A 26147-nucleotide genomic window follows, 5' to 3' on the forward strand; every position below is an offset into this window, starting at 1 on the left:
TCTCCCAGCTCTTAAGAAGCTCACTCTCTTTAAATGCTGAGATCATGTATAAAGGATTACAAACAAATAGCATATAGAAGTGCTTGATAAAATGTTCATTTAATTGAATTGAAAAGAATCAAAGAAGCTGCAAAATTGTAAATTATGGATGCAGTTTGCAGCTGCTGTAATGTGATTACAAACAGGATGGATTTATAGGAGTAGAAGGAGAAGAATTTAGTCAAGAGCTTCATCAGTCATCAACTCCTTGGCCACAAATAGAACTTCATAGTAGATATCTCTGTCACATTTGTTCGGTGCCATTTTGACGAAGATCAATGAAGCCACAAAATCTTTTTCAGAAAAGAGGAAGGGATAGGGTTTTTGAAAATAAAATGAATTCTCCTTTTCCTGACTGTAAAATGAGAGCCAGGGAGAGTAAGAGATTTCTGTGGGAGAAAAATAACTTGCATTTTAGCTAAAATTTCAGGCACAATTTATTAATATACAGGATTCTTATTGGAAAGATTTCTGACCAATATTTATTTATTCTACTAGTCAGAAAGCTTATTAACCCCCAAATTTGCATTATTATTATGAAACAAAAGATGAGATTCCCCAGCAATGAAAAATAATACTCCATGATTGAGGTTTAGAGGTTTTGACTTACCAAATGAAATGAAAGACACATTCATGTCAGAGCACCCTTGAGGGAAAATATGTCACCTGAGAAAACTAAAGGTGTTTCTTCCTTCTTTCAGGTCTATGATAAGCAAAAGAGATAGCTAATTTCTTCATTTGGTGGATGACAATGTAAAAGACATTTTCACTATTGATCTAATCCTTGGTTCTGACTCATTTGGGAAGTACACACTGCATGGTGATTACTTCTCTGATTCATTGGAAGGAAGGAAGGAAGGAAGGAAGGAAGGAAGGAAGGAAGGAAGGAAGGAAGGAAGGAAGGAAGGAAGGAAGGAAGGAGGAAAGTAAATATACTAGACCAAAGACACTTAAAATATTTGTTAACTGGGTATCTAGATTCCACCAGGATTTGAACTCGAATCACTGGATTCAGACTCCAGAGTGCTCACCATTAAACCATGGGACCAGCTAGGTGGTACAGGGGATAGAGCACTGGCCTTGTAGTCAAGAGAATCTGAGTTCAAATCCAGTCTCAGATACTTGACACATATTAGCTGTATGACCTTGAGCAAGTCACTTAACCCTGATTGCCTCACATTCCAGGCAATCTCCACTCATTCTGATTCATATCTGGCCACTGACTCCAGATAGCTCTGGAGGAGAAAGTGAGGCTGGTGACATTGCACAGCACCCCTTCACTCAAATCCAATTCATGTGTATGTCATAGCATCACTGCCCTGATGTCATGGTTTTCTTCAAGAATGAAGGACAAAATATTTATTCTTGATTTTAACAACACAACGGATGACTAGTGCCATTTGGCCTCCAACTTTTGCCCAAGGGACTTGAACCTAGGTCCTCTATCTTAAAGGGAAATGAATGCTTTTTTTTTTGCATTGGATTTACCACCAGAGCACAGATGTTGTGAAAATCATCACTAAACCTCCACAAAATTAGACAAGGAAAAGATTAATTGCTGTTGTTTTTACTGGAAATATCCACCACTAGTGACTACTTCATGCACAAATGTGATGGAATTGATAAGAAAACCATTGGGAAGTTCAAGAAGGAGGTTGCTGAGATGGGAAAGGGATCCTTCTAAGATGCCTGGGTCTTGGATAAGCTAAAGAATTAAAATGAGCATGGTATCACTTTATTTTCCTGTGGAAATTTAAAACCAGCAAGCATTATATGACCATTATTGATCCTCAACATGATTACAAGCACATCTCAGACTGATTATGATGTTATGATTTTTGCGGCTTGTAGTGGTAAATTTGATGAATTTAAAACCAAATAGGCTGGGGAGGCTAGGTGGCACAGAGGATAGAGCACCGGCCCTGGAGTCAGGAGCACTTAATAATTACCTAGTTGTGTGGCCTTGGGCAAGCCACTTAACCCCATTTGCTTTGCAAAAACTAAAAAAAAAAAGAAAAGAAAAAGAACAAATAGGCTAACTTCTGAGCATGCCTTTCTGATGTTTGTCCTTTGTTCTCAAAGAAGACACATTGGAGAAGTAATGCCACAACAAGCACATGAACTGGATTTGAGTGAGGAGATGCTATGTTAAGTCATCGATCTCACTTTCTCCTTCAGAGTCATCTAGATCTAGTGGCCAGATATGAATCAGAATAAATGGAGATGACCCTGGGTGTGAGGTAATCAAGCTTAAGTGACTTGCCCAAGGTCACACAGCTAGCAAGGGTCAAGTGTCTTGAGACTGGATTTGAATTCTCATCCTCCTGTCTCCAAGGCCAGTGCTCTATCCACTGTATCACCTAGCTAACCTCTCACACACTAGGTATGAAATAACTAATTGTTGGTGTGAACAAAATGGATTCCACTGAGCCTCCCTTTGGCCAGAAGAGATATGAGGAAATTTTCATGGAAATCAGTATCCACATTAATAAAACTGGCAATAACTCTGACATGGTAGCTTTTGTACCAATTTCAGGTTGAATGGTGACAACATACTGGAGTCAAGTTCTAATACAAAGAATGGAATGTCATTTGTCAGGATGGCAATGTTAACAGAACTACCCTAAATTGAAATTTTGGATTACATCTTGCCCCCAACTCATCTAACACATCCTTGCATCTACCCCCTCTAAAATGTCTACGAGATTGGTGATATTGGTTCTGTACTTATTGGTAGTCACCGTTGCCCTAATCAATGTTTCAATTGAAGTAAAGCCTATTGAAATGCACCATGGAGCTTTGAGTGAGCCTCAACCTGGGAATAATGTTGGTTTCAATGTCAAGAATGTGTTGTCAAAGGTGTCCACCAGGGTAATGTGATTAGTAATAGAAAGGATAGGGGTAGCTAGGTGGCGAAGTGGATAGAGCACCAGCCCTGGAGTCAGGAGGACCTGAGTTCAAATCCAGACTCAGACAATAATTACCTAGCTGTGTGACCATCAGCAGGTCACTTAACCTCACAGCCTTGCAAGAAAAAAAAACTAAAAAGAAAACAAAAAGGAATGTAATAGAAAGAATGATACACAGAGGCTGAGCCAAAATGGCGAGAAAAAGAAGGGATTCACCTGAGCTCTCCCCCATATGTCTCTAAATACCTTTAAATAATGACTCCAAACAAATTCTAGAGTGGCAGAATTCACAAAAAAATTGGAGTAAAACAATTTGCCAGCTCAAAGCAACTTAGGTCAGCAGAAAAATTCTATTGTACCCAGGTAAGAATGAAATAAAGTGCAATGTCAGCCATGCCAGCACAGAACAGGCCCTAGGCAAACTAGGAGAAGACCTCAGGGGTGACTGAATCAATGGCAGTAATGGTAGATTCCAGACTTAACAGCCCAAAGGCAATAAGGGGATCAGACAACAAGTCAGAAGGAAGTTTATAAGGGTATCATTGCTGGCACCAGTGGCAGTACTCTATCACTTGGATATGGGGCACAGTCATGGGTCTTAGTCCCAGTATGCAGTGGAATATTACCATGATAGAGTTTATAGTAACAGAGAATCAGAGACCTGTTTACAATTCTGAAGTCAAAAAGAGTGTTTGGGGTTACTCACAAACCAGTGCATAGTACAAAAGAGTAGAAAGTACACATTTCCCTAACTTGCAGGTTCCCAAAATTAGCTCTGAAAACAACTGCACAAAAAAAATTAAAAACTTGAAGTTTGGAACAGTACTTTTTCTACTCAGAAAACAAAGTCTCACTTTAGCATTGAGTTAAAAGTCAAGAAATGGACTAGAAAATGAACAAACAAAAGAAATATATTCTAACTATAGAAAGTTACTGTGATGACAAAGAAGATCAAAACAAACTCAGAAGAAAGTAAAGTAAAATCTCCTACATCCAAAGCCTCAAAGAAAAATATGAATTTGTTTCAGGCCATGAAAAAGCTCAGAGAGCATTTTTGAAAATCAAATAATACAGACAGAGGAAAAATTGGCAAGAGAAATTAAAGTGATGCAAGAAAATCATGAAAAAAGAAGAGTCAACACCTTGGTAGAGGAGATATAAAAAATACTGAAGAAAATAACACTAAAAAATAGAATAGGTCAAATGGTAAAAGAGGCACAAAACCTAATGAAGAGAGTAATTCCTTGAAAAGCAGAATTGGTCAAATGGAAAAGGAGATAGAAAAATTCACTGAAGAATCTTAAGAATCAGACTTTTCTATTTGAAAAGGAAGTACAAAAGCTCACTGAAAAGAAGACCTCCTTAAAAAGCAGAATTGGTCCAGGAGGTTAAAAAAGCTCCCTAAAGAAAATAATCCCTTAAAAGTTAGAATTGAACAAACAAAAACAAATGACCTCATGAGACATCAAGAAACAATCAAAATCAAAAGAATGAAAAATAAAATAAAATATTAAATATCTCATTAGAAAAATTACTGGAAAATAGGTCCAGGAGAGATTAATTTAAGAATTATTGAACTGTTTGAAAGTCAAAGTTTAAAAGAAAAAGAGTCTAGACATCATCTTTTAAGAAATTATCCAAGAAAACTGTCCTGATATTCTAGAACAGAAGGTAAAACAGAATATGAAAGAACCACAAATCACCTCCAGAACGAGATCCCAAAACGAAAACTCTCAAAAATATTATAGCGAAATTTCAGACAACCTAAGTCAAGGAGAAAAATACTTCAAGCAGTCAAAAAGAAATAATTCAAATATTATAGAACCACAGTCAGAATGAAACAAGATTTAGAAGTTAAAAGAACAAGAGTTGGATTAAAACCAAGAATCGCTTACCCAGTAAAACTGGAAAGAGGATTTTCAGGCTTTCATATTGAAGAGACTTAAAGTGAATAGAAAATTTGACTTAAAAATATAAAACAAAGGAAACATAAAAAGATAAATAAGGAGATGTCATAAGGGATTCATTATAGTTAAACTGTTTATAGTCTTGCATGTGAAAATGATAATGACTTTTAAAAACTTTCTCATTATTAGGGCAGTTAGGAGTATACATAGACAGAAAGCAGAAGTATGAGTTAAATGTGATGGTATACTAATCTAAAAAAATAAAATTAAGGCATGAGAAAGAAGACTGCACTGGGAGAAGGGGAAAGGGAGCGGTAGAATGGGCTAAATTATCTGACATAAAACAGGCTTGAAAGATTTATAGTTAAGAGGGAAATGGAGGAAAAGGAAAACTGAAGAACCTTCCTCTTATCAGAATTGTCTCAAAGAGGAAATAATATATTCACTCAGTTGCATGCAGAAATCCAGCAGCAGCTCGGTGGCACAGTGATTAGAACACTGCCTCTGGAGTCAGGAGGTCCCGAGTTGAAATTCGGCCTCAGACACCTACTAATTGCTTGTGTGACCTTGGGCAAGTCACTTAACCCCATTGCCTTCAATTTAAAAAAAATCTATCTTATTATTCAAGAAAGTAAGATGGGAAGAGAATGAGAAGGGAGGGAACTGATAGAGAAGAGGACAATTTGGGGTAAGGAAAAAGTCAGAAGCAAAACACTTTTGAGAATGAACAGGGTAAAAGGAGGGAAAGAGTAGAACAAACAGGGGAGAACTACAATATAGGGAAATACATAGTTTGTAATCCTTACTGTGAAAAAAATTACAATGAATTTCTCTCATAAAGAATTTATTTGGTGCCAGTCCGGGAGCAGCTAGTGGCCTCGCGTCCCAGGGACCCCTCCGCATCCTCACCAGCCACCTCGCTTCCAGCCCGGATTCACACCAAAATGGGAACTTCTGTCAAGGATCAGCTGATTTTGAATGTCCTAAAGGAAAACCAGGTCCCCCATAACAAGATCACTGTTGTGGGGGTTGGTGCCATTGGCATGGCATGTGCCATCAGTATCTTGATGAAGGGCTTGGCTGATGAACTTGCCCTAGTTGATGTCATAGAAGGTAAGCTAAAGGGAGAGATGATGGATCTCCAACATGGCAGCCTTTTCCTCAAAACACCAAAGATTGTTTCTGGCAAAGACTACAGTGTAAGTGCAAACTCAAAACTGGTTGTTGTTACTGCTGGGGCACGTCAACAGGAGGGAGAAAGTCATCTTAACTTGGTCCAGTGAAATGTGAATATTTTAAAATTCATCATTCCCAATATTGTTAAATACAGCCCTAATTGCAAGCTGCTTGTTTCCAACCCAGTGGATATTTTGACATATGTGGCCTGGAATCTGAGTGGCTTTCCTAAAAATCGTGTTATTGGAAGTGGCTGCAATCTGGATTCTGCCCATTTCCGTTATCTAATGGGGGAAGAGACTTGGTATCCATTCTTCAAGTTGTCATGGATGGATTCTTGGGGAACATGGAGACTCCAGTGTTCCTGTGTGGAGTGGTGTGAATGTTGCCAGTGTATCTCTAAAGAATCTTTATCCTGCTTTGGGAACTGATAGTGATTCAGAAAATTGGAAGCAAGTTCACAAACAGGTGGTTGACAGTGCTTATGAAGTCATCAAGCTGAAGGGCTACACTTCTTGGGCCATTGGCTTGTCTGTGGAAGATCTGGCAGACAGCATTATGAAAAATCTTAGGAGAGTGCATCCAATTTCCACCATGATTAAGGGTCTATATGGCATTAATGAAGATGTCTTCCTTAGTGTCCCTTGTGTCTTGGGGCAGAATGGTATTTCTGATGTGGTGATGGTAAATCTGACTCCGGAGGAGGAGGCCCGTTTAAAGAAGAGTGCAGAAACTCTTTGGGGAATCCAGGAGCTGCAATTTTAAAACTTTAAATGTGCTTCCATTTTACTGTCTTGAGAACATGACAGTGATTAAGGGATTGTGTATGACGTGCTATGGTCAAATCCTTCCTGATTTAGTAACTGAACACCAGAAATGTAAAACTTAAGAACACACTCTAGACTCTAGACTCTTCCTAAAGTTAGAAATGGGGAATACAATGTGACTGTTTGTTAAACCCTGTTATTTGCACAGTGATGCTGGATCAGACTTGTACAGTCATAAACATAGTTACTGTCAAGCAGAACCACAGGTTATGTCACTGCCTATTTTGTAGGTGCTAGTTTCCCAAAGATCCGTAACATTCTTGGACACAACACCATACATACTAATAAAGTAGCAATACTTTATTGATACATTTTATCCTTCCCTCCATTATGGCCCCATGAATCACCTTTCCAGAGGACCTGATTTTGTCTTATATATACTATTTCAATAGTTGTAAATTTCAATATTATATAAAGATCTATGTATGTACAATGATGCAACCAATTCAACAAGTGTCATACTAACCCAAATACTGAATAAACAACAAAATAACTGGAAAAAAAAGAATTTATTTCCTCTCAGTAGCTGTGGCAGAGGATGCAGGCCTCCACCTGGGCCAGAGGAGCTTCGTGGAAGGCCCGCTCTGACTGTGCTGTTGCTGCTTGGAAGATGTGAACTGTGAGCACCCATTTGTCCTAGGACTATGCAGGCCCTGAGAGAACTCCTGAGGCTGAGTCTTTGCCGGTCCTGGAAAACTGGAAGTTAATATACAATTTTGCAGTATCAGGTAGAAAAGATACAAGCTGGGATGATCTGATTCTGAGACTCATCCAAAATCTTTAATCTACTGCTGTATAATTCACAAGGTATGATCATTATATGAGACTAGTTTTTATTGTCTGACTTAGAAGGAGAGGAGTAGCCCTACATGCTTCACTTTGCAGAAAAATACTTTTCAAGGTCCCTGAATCAGTATTGTAGTTAGAGTATAGAAAAGCATGCTTCCTGTTGGTGTAAAAATGAGTGGCCATTACTTAGAACAAAGAATTCATATCCAGTTTTGTGTAAAGCTGAACAAATCTGCCAGTGAGACACTTGAAATGTTAAAAGAAGCTTATAGAGATGAAGTAATGTCAAGAGCAAGAGTTTTTGACTGACACAAAAGGTTTAAGGAAAGTAGGGATGATGTCCATGATGATGCATGAAGTGGGCACCCAATCACCCAATGAAAACATTGAAAAGGTCAGAGATTTGGTTCAAATAGTTGATTAACTGTGAGAATGGTGGCTGAAAAGTTATCTTTATATAAAGAAACAGTAAGACATTTTGAAAGAGAATTTGAATATGAGGAAGGTTTCTGGGAAGATTGTTCCTTGTAGTTTCAGTAGATGATGCTAGTGAGGGAGAGATAAAGTAGAGGAGTGTAACAGTCTTCCATTGGAGTTTGTAGGATTGATTTAACTTTCAGGTGTTTTTACCTTTTCCTGTTAAATTTCATTGCTACAGAAACAACCTAAAATAAGCTTGACCATCTTCAAACATTTTCATTAGGTTTTTCTTGGTATGAAATATGAAGAAGGCATAAATGAAAGATGAAAGCAGTGAAGATATGATGGAGATGGCACCTTTATCACAGTGGAAGAACTAGGTCTTTATTATTAAATACATGAGATGGTTTTGCTTCATTGCAAAGATATCTAGCTCATTCATCTGAAAGGTGGGTAGCTGGTACCTCAAGGGTAAACCAGGAGGATAAGAACAGATTAATCAGGTCTATACATATCTAAAGAAAATACTATTGGCAGAGAAGCAATGAATATTTAGCTTTTAACAAGACAGTGAAGCAAATGAACAGAAAAAGAACACCGTGAAAAGACTGTTAGAAAAATTACTGACAGAAACACCCTTTTAAATTTAGTTTGAGGGGGCTAGGTGGTGCAGTGGATAGAGCACAGGCCCTGGAGTCAGGAGTACCTGAGTTCAAATCTGACCTCAGACACTTAATAATTCCCTAGCTGTGTGGTCTTGGGCAAGCCACTTAACCCCATTTGCCTTGCAAAAATGTAATTAATTGATTAATTTAGTTTAAAATTCATTGGCTGACCCTTGAATACATGAATTTCAGATTTAACTGCTGTAGTTTCCACTAGTTACTTGGAAAACATTTTCTGGTTTTTTTTTGGGGGGGTTGCGCCATCTAGCTGCCCCGAAAAATATTTTCTGATACATTTCATCAGGGGACTAAAATTTCTTTAGTGGGAGGATTAATTCTCCCTCATGCATGCCATAAAATAGTCTTTTTGGTGTTTAAAATGCTATATAAATTAAACCACAGTAACTTAAAAATCACTAATAAATTAATACAGAGTAGTTGGTAGTTAATACCCTAAATTTGGTATATACCTAAGAGTTAGTAGATTGTAAGGGTCTAAGAGTAATTTAATTATCTCTTCCATTATTTTTTTTAATTTTAAAAATTGGATTGAATGAATTCGTGCACTCTTAGTATCAGTCAAGGAAAAAGAAGCAAGCAGCAACTTTGGAAAGGGAATGGGGGGAAGAATAATCAGTTTCTTAATGTTGAAATATTTCAGATGAAGAGGCCAAAGGATTTATAATCAAATGTATATAGTAGCTGGGCATGGAACACAAAGAATTATCAGAAATTAGTATGTTAGTTATAGTCTTTAGGTAAATACTTATAATGAAATGTTAAATGATTCATGACTTTCATTACACCAATGGCATTAGTTAATGGCCTCTCTTGAGCTTCAATAATAGATTGGAATATCTAGGTAGGGAGTGTTGTAGAATTACATTTGATCCACTAGGAATTAAAGTTCACAACCTGTAAATCAGAAGACAGCAAGGACTTCTTGAGGAAGACATGATTTTTAAAAAGTACAACCTAGAAACGAAACAATGAAGCCAAAATTTATGTGTTTTGGCTAGAACTTGTTTTGGTTAACAAGAATATAAAGTATACAAAACTAATAGTTGAATTACTGAGAAACCACCAACTGCTATTTTTAAATTGTCATCAGTTGCTAATATCTTTAATCCAATCGTATCTTTACTTAAGGTGCCAATAGTATGTTACTGATTTTTTAATTTGTAACAATACAAGTAAGATTTTATTCAAGAATTAAAACACTAACAATGAAATTTTCTAGATTGTCTATTCTTACTCCATTACTAATCTCTTGGTCTCTTTGGGTCTCTTTTCTCCTCACCCACTTTAATAAATTAAGGTTAATATGTTCATTTAAATCATAAAATATCTGTACTTAGTAACCTTTTTGTAACCTGCATTTTTTCATATAAGTGATCCTTTGGTAAAGATCAATTAAAAGTAAATGTTTTTCCCCTTCATTTGTTGGTAACAAAACTAGCAATTGTTTTAAATAATGCTGTCCCTCATTTCTGTTAGACCTATGGCAATACCCTTTCTCTACTTGACTATGCATCTTGAATCCCTTGTATTTGTCAACCCTATTAAATGTAGTAATATGAAAATTTGAATTGGCTTGGAATAGTTGGCTTCAGATTTTATCTTGTTGCCAAAGGCCAGTAGCACGAATATCATTATGTAATTAACTATATGAATAAATGATTCAAATTTTAAATGATTACCATCCTTTGTATCTTAAGGATGACAATAGTGTCTAGTAAAAAGGATTATCAGAATAATTAGAGATTTGAAATGCCTACCAGTTAAATTTAACAGTTGTTGAATAAGCTGTTTTACAGTAAAGAAAAAAAGTATTTGTTTCTCATACATGAAGAAAAGTTTCAAATCTATAGAAATAAGAGTCATTCCTCAATTCATAAATGGTCAAAGGATATGAAAAGTTTTCAGACAAAGTAATTCGAACTGTCTACAATCACAAAAATACTTTAAATTAAGCCACTTAGCCCCATTAACTTGCAAAAAACAATACTTTAAATCACTATTGATCAGAGAATGCAAATTAAAACAGACACCTGCAAGACTGGCTAATATGACGGAAAATGTCAAATGTTGGAAGGGATGTGGGAAAGTTAGACTACTAGTTCAGTTGTATAATAGGTTCAACCCTTCTGGAGAGTAATCTGGAACTATGCCCAAAAGACTATTAAAAACATGTATACTATTTCATCAAGCAATACTACTACTAGATCTGTATTCCAAAGAAATACAGTGATAAGGATTTCACTGCATTAAACCCCCCACACACACACTCAAAAATACTTCTTTTCCAACCCAAGTTATCCATTCTATATGTTATTTATAACATTCTCCATATTCCTGGCTGGCTAATGCTTATTTGTGTCTGGTGAAATATCAGTTACCCCACACATATGCCTTAGTAGATTCGGAGGTTAAAAAAAATCAGTGCAAATTTTAAATATTCCCCAAAGAGGACACAGGAATTACAAGTGTTTTGAGCGGGGGCACGAGATGTCTAAAGCTATCTTGGTGCAGCCAGAAGTGTCCTAGGATGCCTTCTTGAGCCCGTCTCCGCAGAGCTCTCAGGGTCACGGAGCGGTGGCTTTTTTAGGTTCCTCCCAGGCAGTGGGGTGCAGCGGCCTGCCCAGGCCCAGGCGGCCAGGTAGGAGGCCGCATGGCGCCCCGGCCGCCCCCGGGGCCCGCTGCCGCTCCCGCCCGGCCACTTCCGCCCTTGTCTGGGCCAGACTGCGCCGCCCGCTGAGGCAGTGCGCCTGCGCCTGCGCCTGCGCCCGCGCCCCTTCCTGCCGCCGGTTGGAGGCTGGGCGCGAGCGCGGCCCCCCACCGCGCATGCGCAGGCAGCGCCGCGGCCTCCGCCTGGGCGTCCCGCCGCTCGGGCCCGCGGAGGCTGGGGGCGGCCATGGCGGCGGCCGGGGCGAGCTCCCCGGGCGGCGGCGGCGGGCCCGACGCCGGGGACTTCCTGGCGCGCTACCGGCTGCTCTCCAGCAAGCTGCGGAAGCGCTTCGTGCGCAAGCTCAGCGTGTGGGAGGCCGGCGAGCAGCTGGGCCAGCTGGGCCGGGAGCTGCGGGCCCAGGGCTGCCTGCCCTACGCCGCCTGCTGCCGGCTGGCCGCGGCCCGCTGCCACCGGGCGCTCCTCCACGGGCCCGGCGAGGCGCTGGCGCTGGCCGAGGCGGCGCGCCTCTTCCTGCGGCAGGAGCACCGGGCCCGCCTGCGCCTGGCCTGCGCCGCGGCCTACGGAGAGGCGCTGCAGGCGGCCGCGGGCTGCTTGGCGCCGGCCGTGCGCCTGCACCTGGAGCTGGGCCAGCCGGCCGCGGCCGCCGCGCTGTGCCTGGAGCTGGCCGGCGCCCTGCGCGCGCTCCGGCAGCCGGGCCCGGCCGCCGCGCACTTCGAGCGCGCCGCCGCGCTGCAGCTGCCGCTGCTGCCGCTGGAGGCGCTGCAGGCGCTGGGCGAGGCCGCCTCCTGCCGGCTGCTGGCGCGGGACTACGCAGGCGCCCTGGAGCTCTTCACGCGCGCGCAGCTGCTGGCGCGGGAGCGCGCGGCCGGGGGCGCGCCGGGCGCCCTGCAGGACGTGCTGGGCCGCTGCGAGGTGTCCCGGCTGCTGCTGCTGCTGCTCCTGCGGCCGCCGCCGCCCAAGCTGCCGCCCGAGCATGCGCAGACCCTGGCGCGGTTCGGCCCGGAAGCCCCGGAGGGCCCGGGCGGCGGCGCCTGCGCGCTGCCCGAGGAGCTCTTCCTGCTGCTGCAGTCCCTGGCCGCGGCCGCCCACGAGGAGGAGCCCGAGGCCGCCCGGGCGCTGCAGGGCGAGCTGTGGCCGCTGCTGAGCGCCGAGCAGAACCAGCTGCTGCACCTGGTCCTCCAGGAGATGCTGGCGCCCTCGGGCCGGGGCCTCTGACGGCGCCCCCACCGGCCGCTGCCCTCCCTGGAGGCACCGCGGACCTGGGCCCGGGCCGCATCACCGATTTGGACTTTGCTCTGTGGGGTTTTCATTCCTTGGAATCAGTCATCAGCCGGAGACTGGGCAAAAGATGCAGCCATCACCCTCAGAAGGGCCTTGGAAGTTTCCCTTAATATTTGGGGTTCCTTTTTCTCTGGGAACCTCCCCCGAAATGGGAATTAAACAATAGCGCCCTTCCCTCAATACTGCCTCCGGAGGTCCCCCTTAAGTTTTGCTTGTCTGAGGCACCACATCCCTCCTAGGCTCTCCTTGGAGGAGCTTTAGTTTCCAACCAATATCCGTGCCCAAGCCATGCCTCAGTATCACTGTTAAGAGTTCCCTTCTGAAGTTCACTTAATTACACCAAACCCCCCTCGTGGAGCTGTCGTCATTTATGGATCTGCAAGGTTGTGTGCATTAAAAGTCACTTGTAAAAAAAAAAATTGAAGCCCATAGTGATGTATGCATTAAAAGCCACTTGTAAAAATAAAAAAAGAAGCTCCTAGATAGTGATATATGCATTAAAAGTCACTTCTAAAAATAAAAAAAAAAGAATTGAAGCTCCTAGATAGTGTATGCATTAAAAGTCACTTTTAGAGGCAGCTAAGTGGTACAGTGGATAGAGCAAGGGCTCTGGAGCCAGGAGTACCTCAGATACTTAATAATCACCTAGCTGTGTGTGACCTTAGATGAGCCACTACCCCATTGCCTTGCAAAAAAACTAAAAAAACTGACTTTTAAGTGAAAAAAATTTGAAGTTCATGGATAGTAATGAGCCTCATTCTCAGCCAAATTGGCATGCAATTGCTCTGCCTTAGGACAATCTCAAAGATTTTTTTTACCTGGCCATGCATAGGCCAACAATGGTTCATATATAAGGAAGTTGAAAATATTTGATTCTTTTCACGAAATAGATCATCAGTCCAAAGGACTTTGGTGGGGTTTGTTTGTTTGTTTTGCAAGGCAATGGGGTTAAGTGGCCTACCCAAGGCCACACAGCTAGGTGATTATTAAGTGTCTGAGGTACTCCTGACTCCAGAGCCAGTGCTCTATCCACTGCATTACCTAGCTGCTCCCAACTTTGTTGGTTTTTTAAGAAAATTTTTCATTCCTTTACCCTTTAATCTCTAAATCTCTTCAATAATATATGTATGGGTGAGGGCCTTCAGAAGTTAAGTAAAAGCAAGATAATTCATAGCAAATATTCAGTAATAACCACCAAATCCTCTATTATTGCCTGTGATAGTTCTGCTGTATGTCTGGGCATTGACTTGAGAGGTCGCATAGAGATGTACACAGAGGTCATGATGAAAACTGCTATTTTATCATTGCATACTCAGATATTTATAACAAAACTTAGACAAGACAGGTTAGATGAGACCCTGCTGCATCGCTCCCTGGCTTTAATCTACAATTTTTATCCTTTGAACTTATCAGAAAGTTTACCACACACCTCTAGCTCCACAGATGTTTAGGTCAGGGTTCACTGGTGAACTAACAAATCCATTTATTGAGCAAGAATACATACCTATCTCTGGTGACCTTGGCCACCAGAGATATGTGTATATCACTCAGGAGCTGGCCCTCGACAGATTTCCCCTTCTTAGGCATGCTGAAGCTTTAGATGGCATGTTAGGACATCTATATTTTGTCCCAGAGAAAAAACACATTTGAGACAAATGGGAATAATATGCAATATTATCAATAATGATGCCAAGATACCAGGAAGCATGATCAATACTAGGTTCATAAAATGAAAAGGATGAAACCTATTAACAAAATTAAATTATGAATATCAGAGTCCATTTCCATTCTCAGCGCCAATGCAATAGCAATAATTTTATGCATTTGATTCATATCCATAGTTTTAGAATCATTATACCATATTCCATTCAAATAACTTTTTATATTATCCCATGGAATATGTGGAGTAATATATTTTAAAGGAGTAACACGAATAGAAAATCTATAATTGTACTGCAGTTGTCCTTTATGTTCATTACAGAGTTTTGTAATGCATTAATCAAATGATAAAGATCTTCACTAATTCTTTCCTGAGCCCTTAATGCTCTCATAACATTTTTTTTGATAGTGCTTTTGGGTTTTTTTAGGTTTTTGCTAATCAATGAGGTTAAGTGGCTTGCCCAAGGCCACACAGCTAGGTAATTATTAAGTGTCTGAGGCTGGATTTGAACTCAGGTACTCCTGACTCCAGGCTTTTGCTCTATCCACTGCACCACCTAGTCTCCCAAACATGGTTAGATGCCACAGAGTAGGTGGCAATGCTTTAACCGTATATGTGTTGTAAAGGCCACTAGGACCTCTTCCATCCTTATCAAGGGGAGTGCTAACCTTTCATACAACACAAGTCAGGGTGATAATTCTTGACTATATTTTGCTTCTATTTTTTTCCTTATTCACCACTTGTACAGAAATAGTTACTGAAGTGGCTGCTACAATGGCTGCTATGATACTATTACAAACATAATGCAACTCATACATCTCTTTTGCCTAATTCTCTTTAATATCTTTTCTAAGAACTCATCAGCAGGAGACATATACCAGCCTTCTACCTTGGTGGGTATTATAGCAAATTTTGGTTATCTTACCATGAAAACAACATCATCCATCACTTCCTTCTTTACATATGCTTGAATAATGCAATTGTAACAGTTAACATTATACCCTCCTTTTTCTCTGATAATATTGACATTTTTGAAAGATCCTATCATGAAAGCAATATCTGGTCCTATGCATGCAGTCATAGACAATTTCTTTTCTACATAAGGTATTTTGCTCAACATCATTCCATTCTATATACGTTATTTCTGTTGCTGCCATGGCCTTCCATATCTCTGAACCCTATTTCTGGGTATATAATTGGTTTTATATAGCCTGGAATGCCCTATGAAATGATTCTGTCAGGAGAATTCCACACTTGTAGCAAAATAGAATGATCATAAATTCTTCTATTTGGGGTGTGACAGTCAACCCAGGGTGGAAAACATTCATGTTTGAAATCCCAATCATGTAGATGTAAACAAGGAGGTTCTGTAGGAAATATCTTTCTACCTTCAGTACTTTACATGGAATTCCTGACATTTCTAAGGTCCAAAATGCTCCCATCTTATAAATATTGGGATGAGTTGAATGATTAGTTTTACTTAATTTAACACATGATTCAACAGTACATGTTTTATAAAAACATATAGATGTCATAGTATTTAAACCAGAAAAATTGTGCCTAACTTCTATTCTCAGCATCTCTTCTTTGATATCTCCAGTAGGGACTTTGTTATATCCCAAATAATCTGCAGCTTCTCCTATTTATACAGTTTCAGCCATACTCTCTCCCCATTATAGAGTAGTTACCCATGGAGGGTTTTGAACATAAGTCCAATATTCAATTCCTTTTACAGGCTCCAAATAGTTCATGAGTAATGTAAACATCATAAATTATCCATAAGTCCATGAGATGCTCTCCTTTTGCATGGTGTGTCCTTCCTTCGCCTCTTTTCTTTTTTGAGTTCTTAAGTGTAAGGTATTCATTTTCTGCATTACTTGATTCATCTGGTCTGCACAGTCTGATGTTTCTTTCTGGTATCTAGACAGTTTCTCCATCTGTGGACAAAACAGAAGCATACCCTCCACCCCAGGTTAATAATTGATCAAGTCATTTTCATTGTTGATGCCTTAGGGTCCTTCCACGTGACCATGCCCTTCTCTTCATTTTCCAATATCCTTATTAAAAAATCTTTCTGCAGGCATTGTTTATCATTCAATATTTTAAAATTCATGGTATAGAAGGCAAGATTTATACTCCTCTTTTGTTTCCCTTTTGTTCCTATAGATTCCCCCTTCTTTTGCACATCCAGAAATCTCTTAAGATCTTTATGTTTCCTTTCCACTAAAGTTTGACCAGCGGGTTTATAGAGAATACCTGTAATAGGTTTTATATTGTAATGTTGACAGATTTGTTTAAATGACATAAAAGTATATCGAGGGCCATTATATGTTTTTGTGGATTTTGGTATCCCTACAACAGCAAAACAATGGAATAAATGATCATTCACATATTGTGTAGCCTCTGAATTTTATGCTGTTGCCATTGTATAATGAACTAAATGTATCTACGGTAACATGAATGAATTTCATTTTTCCAAAAGGTGCATAATGAGTCACATCCGTCTGCCACAATTCATTAGGAAACCTGGCCTCTTTGATTCTTAGAATAATTTGGAGGAGTAGGTAAATATGGAATATGTTGTTAACAGGATTTTACTATATTGCTTGCTTTCTGGTGATTTTAAATTTTTTCCCTTAATAAAGAGTCATTCTGATGAAATTTTTTGTGAGACTGCCTAGTTTACTCTCCTACTAAGCTTATAAGAAGTGGAAGGATTAACTGATCAGCCCTATGATTACTTTCATATATAGACCCAGGCAATGCAATGTGGAAATTTATGTGTTCAATACAAAAAGGATTGTATCTATCTCTTATAACTTCTTGTAACTGTTTAGAGTTGTTATACTTCTTCATCAGTGCCATGTGTAATAAAAGCTGTTTCTATGTGTCTGACCACATGATAACTGTACTTATTATCTTTAAAAATGTTAAGGGTTTGTTGCTGTTCTTTTAATATCATTAGTTGGGCACATAATTCACTCTTTTGTTTTGATTTAAAAGGAGTTTGTAATTTCTTTTCTATTATTACATTTATGCTTGGACCTACTACAAATCTAGAATAAGGTCCATCAAATTGTTTAAAAATTTCAGGAAACCCAGAGTATTATAACTTCAGATATTTTCCCCTCATTACCTCTACAGGGAAATCAATCATTAATTCCAGGCTTTGGCATCATTACAGTAAAATAGCTTATATTGATGAAACTAGATCATATAACTTTTCAACATCTTGCTCATCAGTAAGTTACCTAAATATGGGTTACATAATTTTCAATTTCCCAATCATTTCAAAGCCTGTCACATTTATTCAGTATTACTGGAAATAATTGCAGTTAAGCTATACTTCCCGATCTCTTATCCAACCTTCTTCTAAGTTTGCCATTTTGCTTCTTTAGAAGTAACCATTAAATTCTTAACTTACATGAAACATAATGTTTCCATGCTGACATCTCATTCTCTTAAAATTAACCTTATAACTGAATATCTATTACACATAAATTTCTTTCACATCTCTGGTTTATGAGCTTATTTTCCTCTTGTTCAAATATACTCCTATTTTCAAAAAGAAAATAAGATGCTCTATGAATTTAGTTTTATATACATATATATAATAATTTCAAAAATCCAATGTAAAATTTTTACCAATGCCAGGGTTACAGGATACATATATAATTTCTTCTTCTTAAATGACAGATATTAAGTAAGCTATTTTGATCTTACATATAAATATTCCATTTAAGAAACATTAGGTGGAAAAGCATAGCTTTTTCAAAACTCTGGGCTAAAAGACCTTGAGAGATATAACCTGTTGGCAAGGTATTCTCAAATTTTCTTACAGCAAATCTTTACAAAGATGATAGATGACACACTTAAATTCATTCACTGCTATTGTAACACAATTTTAAATTTTCAAAAAAAATTTCTGAATCTCTTCTTATACAAAATTTACTAATTATACATAACACATTTTCAATTTAATGTATATTCCCTTTTCTCCCTAAAACTTTTCAATAAAAAATTCTTAAGACCAGATGTTTCTAGAAATTTTTTATTACAAGATTTTCTTTGTACTTCTCTTGTAATAATCTTATAAATTCCAAAACTCATAATCAAAATTACTTTAAATTATTTTCCTTTTCAAAATATAAAGGTTTGCCAATTCTTATTTGTATCAATGCTATTCTAACTTCTCAATACTCTAATTTATAAGAGCATTTTAACCCCACTGACAAAAAGATATTCTGGGAATTGGAGATTCCTCACATTTTGAGATATCAAGGTAGTATGCACTAATTGTTTACCTTGACTGTTTATCATTCCTCACTCACCCAAAAGAATTTTTTTTTATTTTATATATCTGTATATATACATGTGTGTATATATATATATACATATATATATGCATACATATTTAACAGGCTAATTAAGACCAGTCAAAAATAATTTTAGAGACAATTTCAATTTCTTCTAGGACCTTTGTAAGTATAATTTGCCAAATCAGTAAATAAAATTCTGTTGGTCAATCAGATCAGGAAAAGAAGCAATAGAAAATAAGAGAAAATAACAGAACTCCTTCTCTAAAAACAACATGATTCTCAGGAAAAATCTCCTTTTTTTTGGTACCAGTCATGAGTTTTGGGGAAAAAAAAGATCTAATTTTGAAAAGAGAGAATGGAAAGAATATTGGCCAATCAGAACACAGAGAACAGCAGGCCTGAGAGACAGCTGAGAGCTTCTCTCTGCCCGTATTTTAAAACAAACACATATAGACATATAAACAGAGTCGGAGCATTTAGAACCAGAGAGGCCCCCAAAATCCAGGGAAACCCCAACTCTGCTCTCACACTAGAGGGTCCCTTTAAACATTACATCAAGACAAAAACAAGATGCCAGATAAACACACACTCCAACCAGAAAACTAAAACAAACACCACCCAAGATGACAAATCTCCAAGAAATCAGAGGAAAAATGCAGAAAACATTCCATTTTTCACAATACATTTTTCCATTCAAAGGTTTTAATATTTAACACTCCTTGATTTTAACTATAAATAATATAACTTTTGAGAAGGCAGTCACTCAAAATTGCTTAGCCTAATTGGAGTATCCCCTGTCCCCCTGCAGCTTAGAGTAAACCAAATAACTTCTTTTTAAGGGAACAGCCCTCTATCATTTCTGGGAGGGGAGTCTTCTATTTTTAAATCCTCAATTGTCCCATTATTTTCTGTAAAATCAAATGATGTACTATTTTTTTTTTTTTTAGTTTTTTGCAAGGCAATATTAAGTGGCTTGTCCAAAGTCACACAACTAGATAATTATTAAGTGTCTGAGTCCGGATTTGAACTCAGGTACTCCTGACTCCAGGGCCAGTGCTCTATCCACTGCGCCACCTAGCCACCCCTAAATGATGTACTTTAAAATGATCCTGATTATCTTGTCTTTCTGAAATTTACTTCTTCAAAGCTTTCTTAATGTCAAATGGCATTTCCTTTGTGATTGTTTATTTAACATACCTTTCTCATCTGCAAATACTGTCACTTTCATGTTTCTAAAACTAAATAAATTCCCTTTTTAACATTTTTTAAACAATTTTATTTTATCAAGTCTTCATCAACCTTGTTTAATATACTCCAAGCCAAAGGAACATCTTCAGGTGGAATCATATAGATTTTTAAAATATTCCACAATTAAAAGACTCCTATAGGAAATGCCTCATGACTTTTTTGTTTAAAATGTTCACTCATCTGCTTCCCCACAGTTTCCTCTTTTTCAGTACTTAATACTCCTTCTGGAAACCAAGGACAACATTTTTGTACACATTCACTAAATTCTTCCTATTGTTTTGTTGTTATTAATAAACCTCTTTCTTTAACTATCTGCTTTAGCAAAGGCTATCCTTAGACTGTCCCTGTCCCATATTAATGCTCTCTGTTTTAGACCTGATGGAAAAAAATTTTTTTTTTTTACCTCCTATGCCTGCTGTCTTCGTATAGCTCTCTTCTTTGACCCAGCAGGATGTACAGATAATGATTTCCTTTCAAGACTGATTCCCCTGCAGGTCCATCCTGTTTCAGGCACTAGTTATCACCAGTGATAATTCTGGTGTGTGTCTAAACATTGATGAGAGTCAGGTCAAATAGAGACATACACAAGGTTGTGATACAAACTCTACTATCTTATTATTGCATACTCAGACTTTTATAACAAAACTTATCTCAGACATGACAGGTTAGATGAGACCCTGCTGCATCACTCCCTGGATTGAATCTGCAATTTTTATCCTTTGAAGTCCATAGATTTCCTTATCATAAAGTTTCCCACACACCTCTAGCTCCACAGATGTTTAGGTCAGGGTTCACTGGTGAGCCAATAAATCCATTTAATGAGCAAGAATACATGCATATCTCTAGTGACCTTGGCCACCAGAGATACATGTATAGCATTCTCAGGAGCTGGCCCTTGACATTCTATAAAATCTATAAATTCTATAAAATACCAAAGAATATGTGGACCTCATACTTAACAGATGATGCAAATATTAACAAAAACTGTAAAAGATTAACAAAAGTTTTTGGCATATGTCTACTGACAGCTTCAGAGTAGTTTCCTTTCATCAGGCTCTTTTCATAGTCTTTCAATATTTTTCCAAAGACTATGAGAAGCCAAACATGGTGGGGCATGCCTATAATCCTTGATACTGAGGAAGCTGAGATTAATGGACCATTTGAACTCTGGAATTCCGAGCTACAGTAGAACTGAAGCCAATAAGGTGTCAAGTACTGGGGGTGCCCAAAGCACCAGATTGCTAAGACTTCAGTGCCAATCAGCAGTGGAAGTAGTTTCCATCTCATTTCCAGCCTGGAAAAGATAGGAAAACCTAATATAATATGATATGATTGATATGATATGATATGATATGATATGATATGATATGATGTGATGTGATGTGATGTGATATATGATATGATATATGATATGATATGATATGATGGGATGGGATGGGATATAATAAATATATTATACTATACTATAATATAATATACTATGATATAATATGACATAATAAATATAACATAACATAGTATAATATAACATAATATAATGATATGATATGATATCATTGATATATTTGTTATAATTTATATAATATATATATATTTATGAGACCTTCAAGGTCCATTTTCACTTTCAGTTCATCACCAGGTTGTTCATATCTCTGATTACTTTCTCCATCAACCATTGGTGTTGCTGAAATGTTAAAAATATGTAGAGTGATGATATTCTGAAAACCATTGATATTTCTTTTTCCTTTCTAGGAAAAATAATTTGTCATTAGCCTTGAACATAATGCTTTTGATGACCAATATGTGGGCTATGAAGAAACCATGGAGATGAAGGCAAAAGAGCTCTTAGTTCGTGAGAGGGAAATGAAATTAAATTTCAGCAAAGTTTGGGAAAATGAAGAAATTAAATGGAATGGTATATCTACCACCAAAAAAAGAATGGAGATGGTATTTGAAGTTGCCAACATTATCTACACAATGGAAAAAAATAGGATTTACCCAACTTTTAATAGAGCAGTGAGAGAATGCTGCGAGTCCCTGAATGCTTATTATAAACAACTTCCTTTTCAAAGCTCTTCACTTCTATCTGACCAGAGCTCTTCAAATGCTGAAAGGATCCTGCAGAAATGTTTACAGGAGCATTTCTGTGAAGCAGCAGCCTGATGGGACAGGGGAGATGCACTTTGGTCAATTTGCTTCAACCTCTCTGAAACAAATTGTGGCCAGAAAATTCACAAACAATTCAGGGACCTTCTACAAGATACATACCTGTGAAGGGGCTGCAATTGAACATTTATCAGCCTTTCCTAAAGAAAAGGAGGTGCTTATCCCCCCATATGAGGTGTTCAATATCTCTGTGTTCTCAGATTCTGAAGGATCAAGCACAGATGAACTAAAAAGCAAAAAAAATCTAAGAGTCGGTTTAACTGAGCCTACCTAGCAGGTAAGTTCAGGTTGGATTCTGGAGAAATCAGACTGGAGGCATAATAGTGGGACTGGCATTTACTACAATTTTGAACTTTAATCAAAGAAAATTGTGTTCAAATTTCTGCTCCTGACAGTCACTAGCTATGTATCCGGTGGTTGAATATATATAATATAATATAACATATATAGTCTTTAAACTGGATAGTCACTGGGGTCCTCTCTAACCCTTCCATTTCCACCAGTGCCCTGGGAGGGGAAAAAAAGTATTTGTTCAAGGACACAAGTAGAAAGTAGAAAGTGGTAAGTAGAAAAAAGTAGGATTGAAATACAGGACTTCTGAGCTCCAAAATCAGTGGTCTTAGAACTGCAGCACCCTGGACTAGAGTCCCAACAAACATGGTATTTAGGGACTGAGAAATTGGGAGCCTCTGCTAGTTTCTGAGCCTTTTGTTAGAACCAGTCCTGAAGCTCCATTGATGCTGCTCCATGAAGATGCTTTTATAGACTTGAATATGACTAACTGGAGGAGGTTGAGCAATATCCATTCTTAGGGATCACTTTGGAAAAAACACAGGCTCTCTCTGTCTAGAAAGCATGTATATAATCCAGCCTAAAAAGGTAAAGATCTGAAGCAGCATTTAGTCATATTCTCCAATCAAATAGACTTCCTCAGGAGGCAAATGATTCCCCATACTCTAGGTCTTAAATATGGATAATCAATCACTCATACAGGATGCTGCTGGAAGAATTCTTAGGTAGGGGTTAGACTCTATGGTCATGGAGGTCTTTTCCAACTCTAATCTTTTGTGGACTTTAGATAAAATGGATGCCATATGGTGAAATATATAACCTGGATGGCCAAAAAGCCATGTGGTCTAAAGGAAACTTAGGAGCCAAAGGACTCAGGTTCAAATCCTGTCTACTTACGTGTGTGACACAGAGCAAGTTACTGCCTCATTTCCATGGGTCTCTATTTCCTCATCAAAATAAGAGAGTTGGATTAGATCATTTGTAAAATCCCTTCCTCTTCTGAATCTATACCTTAGATTCTAGTATTTTCATGGACTTCACATCTGTCTTTATCTTCTCTGAAGACCCTTTCATGGTGGGCATGTAGGGGGGTTTATAGTGATTGGCTACTATCTGTTTTCAGGAATAGAAAATACATGCCCAGTTCTGTCAAATAAGAAATGCAGAATGGACTGGGATAGAACTGGAGGATTGGGACTTAGATGATAGCATAAAGGACATGGGCCTACCCTGTTGGATCAGGTCCTTCCTAAAGCTTTAATGAAACTGATTGCCGAGACTGGACTAAGCTAGGATGAGCTTAAAGGATGTCTAAAGCCCAGCTCTAAGGGTGGGGGGGGGGGGGGAAGTACTTATTTCTGTTTCAAAGAGAGAAAGCAATGAATTTGCAATGAATTTGCTACAAGGCCCTTGTAAGAAATCTCTCTTCTCCTCTTCATCCCTCTCTGGACTTCATCCATGGGGCTTGCCCAGTTGCTTACCCCTCCCCACCTTACTCTCCCTCTTTTGAGCATACTTGGGGACATAATATGTGCTCAAGAAGCTGCTAAAATCATACATAATCCACACTAGAATAGAGGAGGTTTCACTGAGGCTCTAGACCCTGTGAAAACAGTGCTCAGTCCAGAATGACCTCTACTACATCCCTAACTATCTGTGGTAACCTCTGATGAGAGGAGATCAGGAATGAGAAGAAGAAAAAAAATAAACCCTGTCTCCTAATCTGCATATGATTAATCTTCCAGTTATTATAAGAAGGAGAGAATGGGGGCAGGCTTCCAAGTTGAACTCACCTTTACTCCTATATTCTTTCCTTTCTAGCTAATAAGGCAGCAGTTCTTGGATATCTGACAACCATCTTATTCTCTGGAATTATTCTCTTCATCCTGATCTTCCAAGCTTATTTCTAGGGTTCTGACATATAGAAAATGGTTTGTTAGTAAATGTTCACCAACTGTTTTTTGCCCATCTGACCCCCTCCCATGAACCACTTTTAAATATAATCTGAATTATTGGTATTTTCCATTACTTTCTTAGGTCTAGACTGACAATAAAACAATAATTGAAAAAATATTTGCCAATTTCTAAGTATAAATGCTCTCACTGATAATGCAACAATCAACTTTCTCAAGCAAGTTGGAGCTGATTCTAGAATGCACCTGCATCAAGATCTCTTTCAGCACCATGGGGTAAAGCAGGGTCTGATTATCAATAGCTCAGCTAGGGAAGGTTATAGAGGGGGATAGTTTGAATTTAGACTCTTCTTTCCCCACAATAATTCATAAAAGGTGTTATCATGGAAATGTTTTGCAGGCTTCACCAAATCACAAATTATGAGATTATTATTAAGTTAAAATAATAGACAAATTAATTGACTTTTATTCTTAAATTACAGTTATTTTCCCATACATATCTATTCATTTGACTTTTTCTTGTGATGGTGGGGGAGGACCCAGATTTGGAGGCCCAAATCTGAGTTTTGAGTCTTGAGACTTGAGATGACTGAGCTTTAAATCTATGTTCAGTAAGCTATGTGATAATAATATGCTAGGTCTGAGTCTGTAGATGTTGGGACCATGGCAATGAGAAGAGTCCAGAAAGATGGGGTTGATGGGATATTCAAGGCTCCCCCAAACCCAGAGTCTAACTTGATACCACATAAAGAGGCCAGGAGATCCAAACTGATTAGTTTTACTAATCAAAATGGGCTATTTATTCACTACTTATTAGAAAAATGCAAATTAATGAGGTACCACCTCACAGCTCTCAGATTAACCAATATGACCAGAAAAGACAATGATCAATGTTGGAAGGAATGTGGGAAATCTGGGACACTAAAGCATTGTTGGTGGAGTTATGAACTCATCCAACCTTTCTGGAGAGCAATTTGGAATTACACCTAAAGGGTAACAAAAATGTGCATACTCTTTGATCCAGCAATACCACTGCTGGATCTATACACTGAAAAGATTATGAAACCTTGATGGACTTGCTCATTCCATCAGTGCAACAATCAGGGACAATTTTGAGCTATCTGCAGTGGAGAATATCATCTGTCTCCAGAGAAAGAATTGTGGAGTTTGAACAAAGACTACTACCTTCAATTTAGAAGGGAAAAAAAAAGTTATCTTATTATGTAATTTTGCTATCTCTTATACTTTACTTTTCTTCCTTAAGGATATGATTTCTCTCTCATCACATTCAACTTAGATCAATGTATACTATGGAAACAATGTAAAGACTAACAGGCTGCCTTCTGTGGGGGGTGGGGGGAGGGAAGCAAGATTAGGGGAAGAATTCTAACATTCAAAATAAAATCTTTTTTAAAAAAATTATTGGCAAATGTTTTAAAAGATACATGTTGGCAAAATTCAAAGGACATTTGCAGAAAGTAAATTTAATTGAGCTAATTAAATGTAGCACTATATAAGGAATATATTGCTATATCACACCTAATCTTTAATAAAACTGTGCATCCCTCCCCACCCCCCAAAAAAATGTGCTATTTATATAAGAGCAGTTTGGAGCAGTGGCCAGACAACAAAAGTGATTCCCTACAAATTCAGCCCAGAAGCTCCACAATAATTATAGGAATCAGACCCCAAAAAGGAGAAACTTGAGTATATTAATGTGGATTGCTTAGCACTGGGTGTCATATCAGCTCTGTTTCAGTAGAAGACCATGTACTGGTCACTGTGCCTTATTGTTATTATTAATGTTTTCACCAGTAGGGAACCCACATTCTATTCCTGAAAACTGCG

At 38.6% G+C, this 26147-nt stretch overlaps 1 protein-coding gene and 3 pseudogenes across 1 annotated transcript; 3 read left to right on the plus strand and 1 right to left on the minus strand.

Annotated features, from left to right (window-relative positions):
• The first annotated feature begins 5738 nt into the window (after positions 1–5738).
• On the plus strand, positions 5739–6902 carry LOC141508556 (L-lactate dehydrogenase A chain pseudogene; annotated as a pseudogene).
• A 4701-nt stretch (positions 6903–11603) lies between these two features.
• On the plus strand, positions 11604–13274 carry LOC141508557 (40-kDa huntingtin-associated protein-like). The gene has a single exon (XM_074217290.1). The coding sequence runs from the start codon at positions 11647–11649 to the stop codon at positions 12634–12636; it is 990 nt and encodes a 329-aa protein (XP_074073391.1). The 5' UTR covers positions 11604–11646; the 3' UTR covers positions 12637–13274.
• Positions 13275–14928: 1654 nt separating this feature from the next.
• LOC141510752 (U6atac minor spliceosomal RNA) lies at positions 14929–15044 on the minus strand (annotated as a pseudogene).
• Positions 15045–21690: 6646 nt separating this feature from the next.
• Positions 21691–24296, plus strand: LOC141507403 (ecto-ADP-ribosyltransferase 5-like; annotated as a pseudogene).
• Positions 24297–26147: the final 1851 nt, after the last annotated feature.

Source organism: Macrotis lagotis, chromosome 1, assembly GCF_037893015.1.
Source record: "Macrotis lagotis isolate mMagLag1 chromosome 1, bilby.v1.9.chrom.fasta, whole genome shotgun sequence".
NCBI classification, from domain to species: Eukaryota; Metazoa; Chordata; class Mammalia; order Peramelemorphia; family Peramelidae; genus Macrotis; species Macrotis lagotis.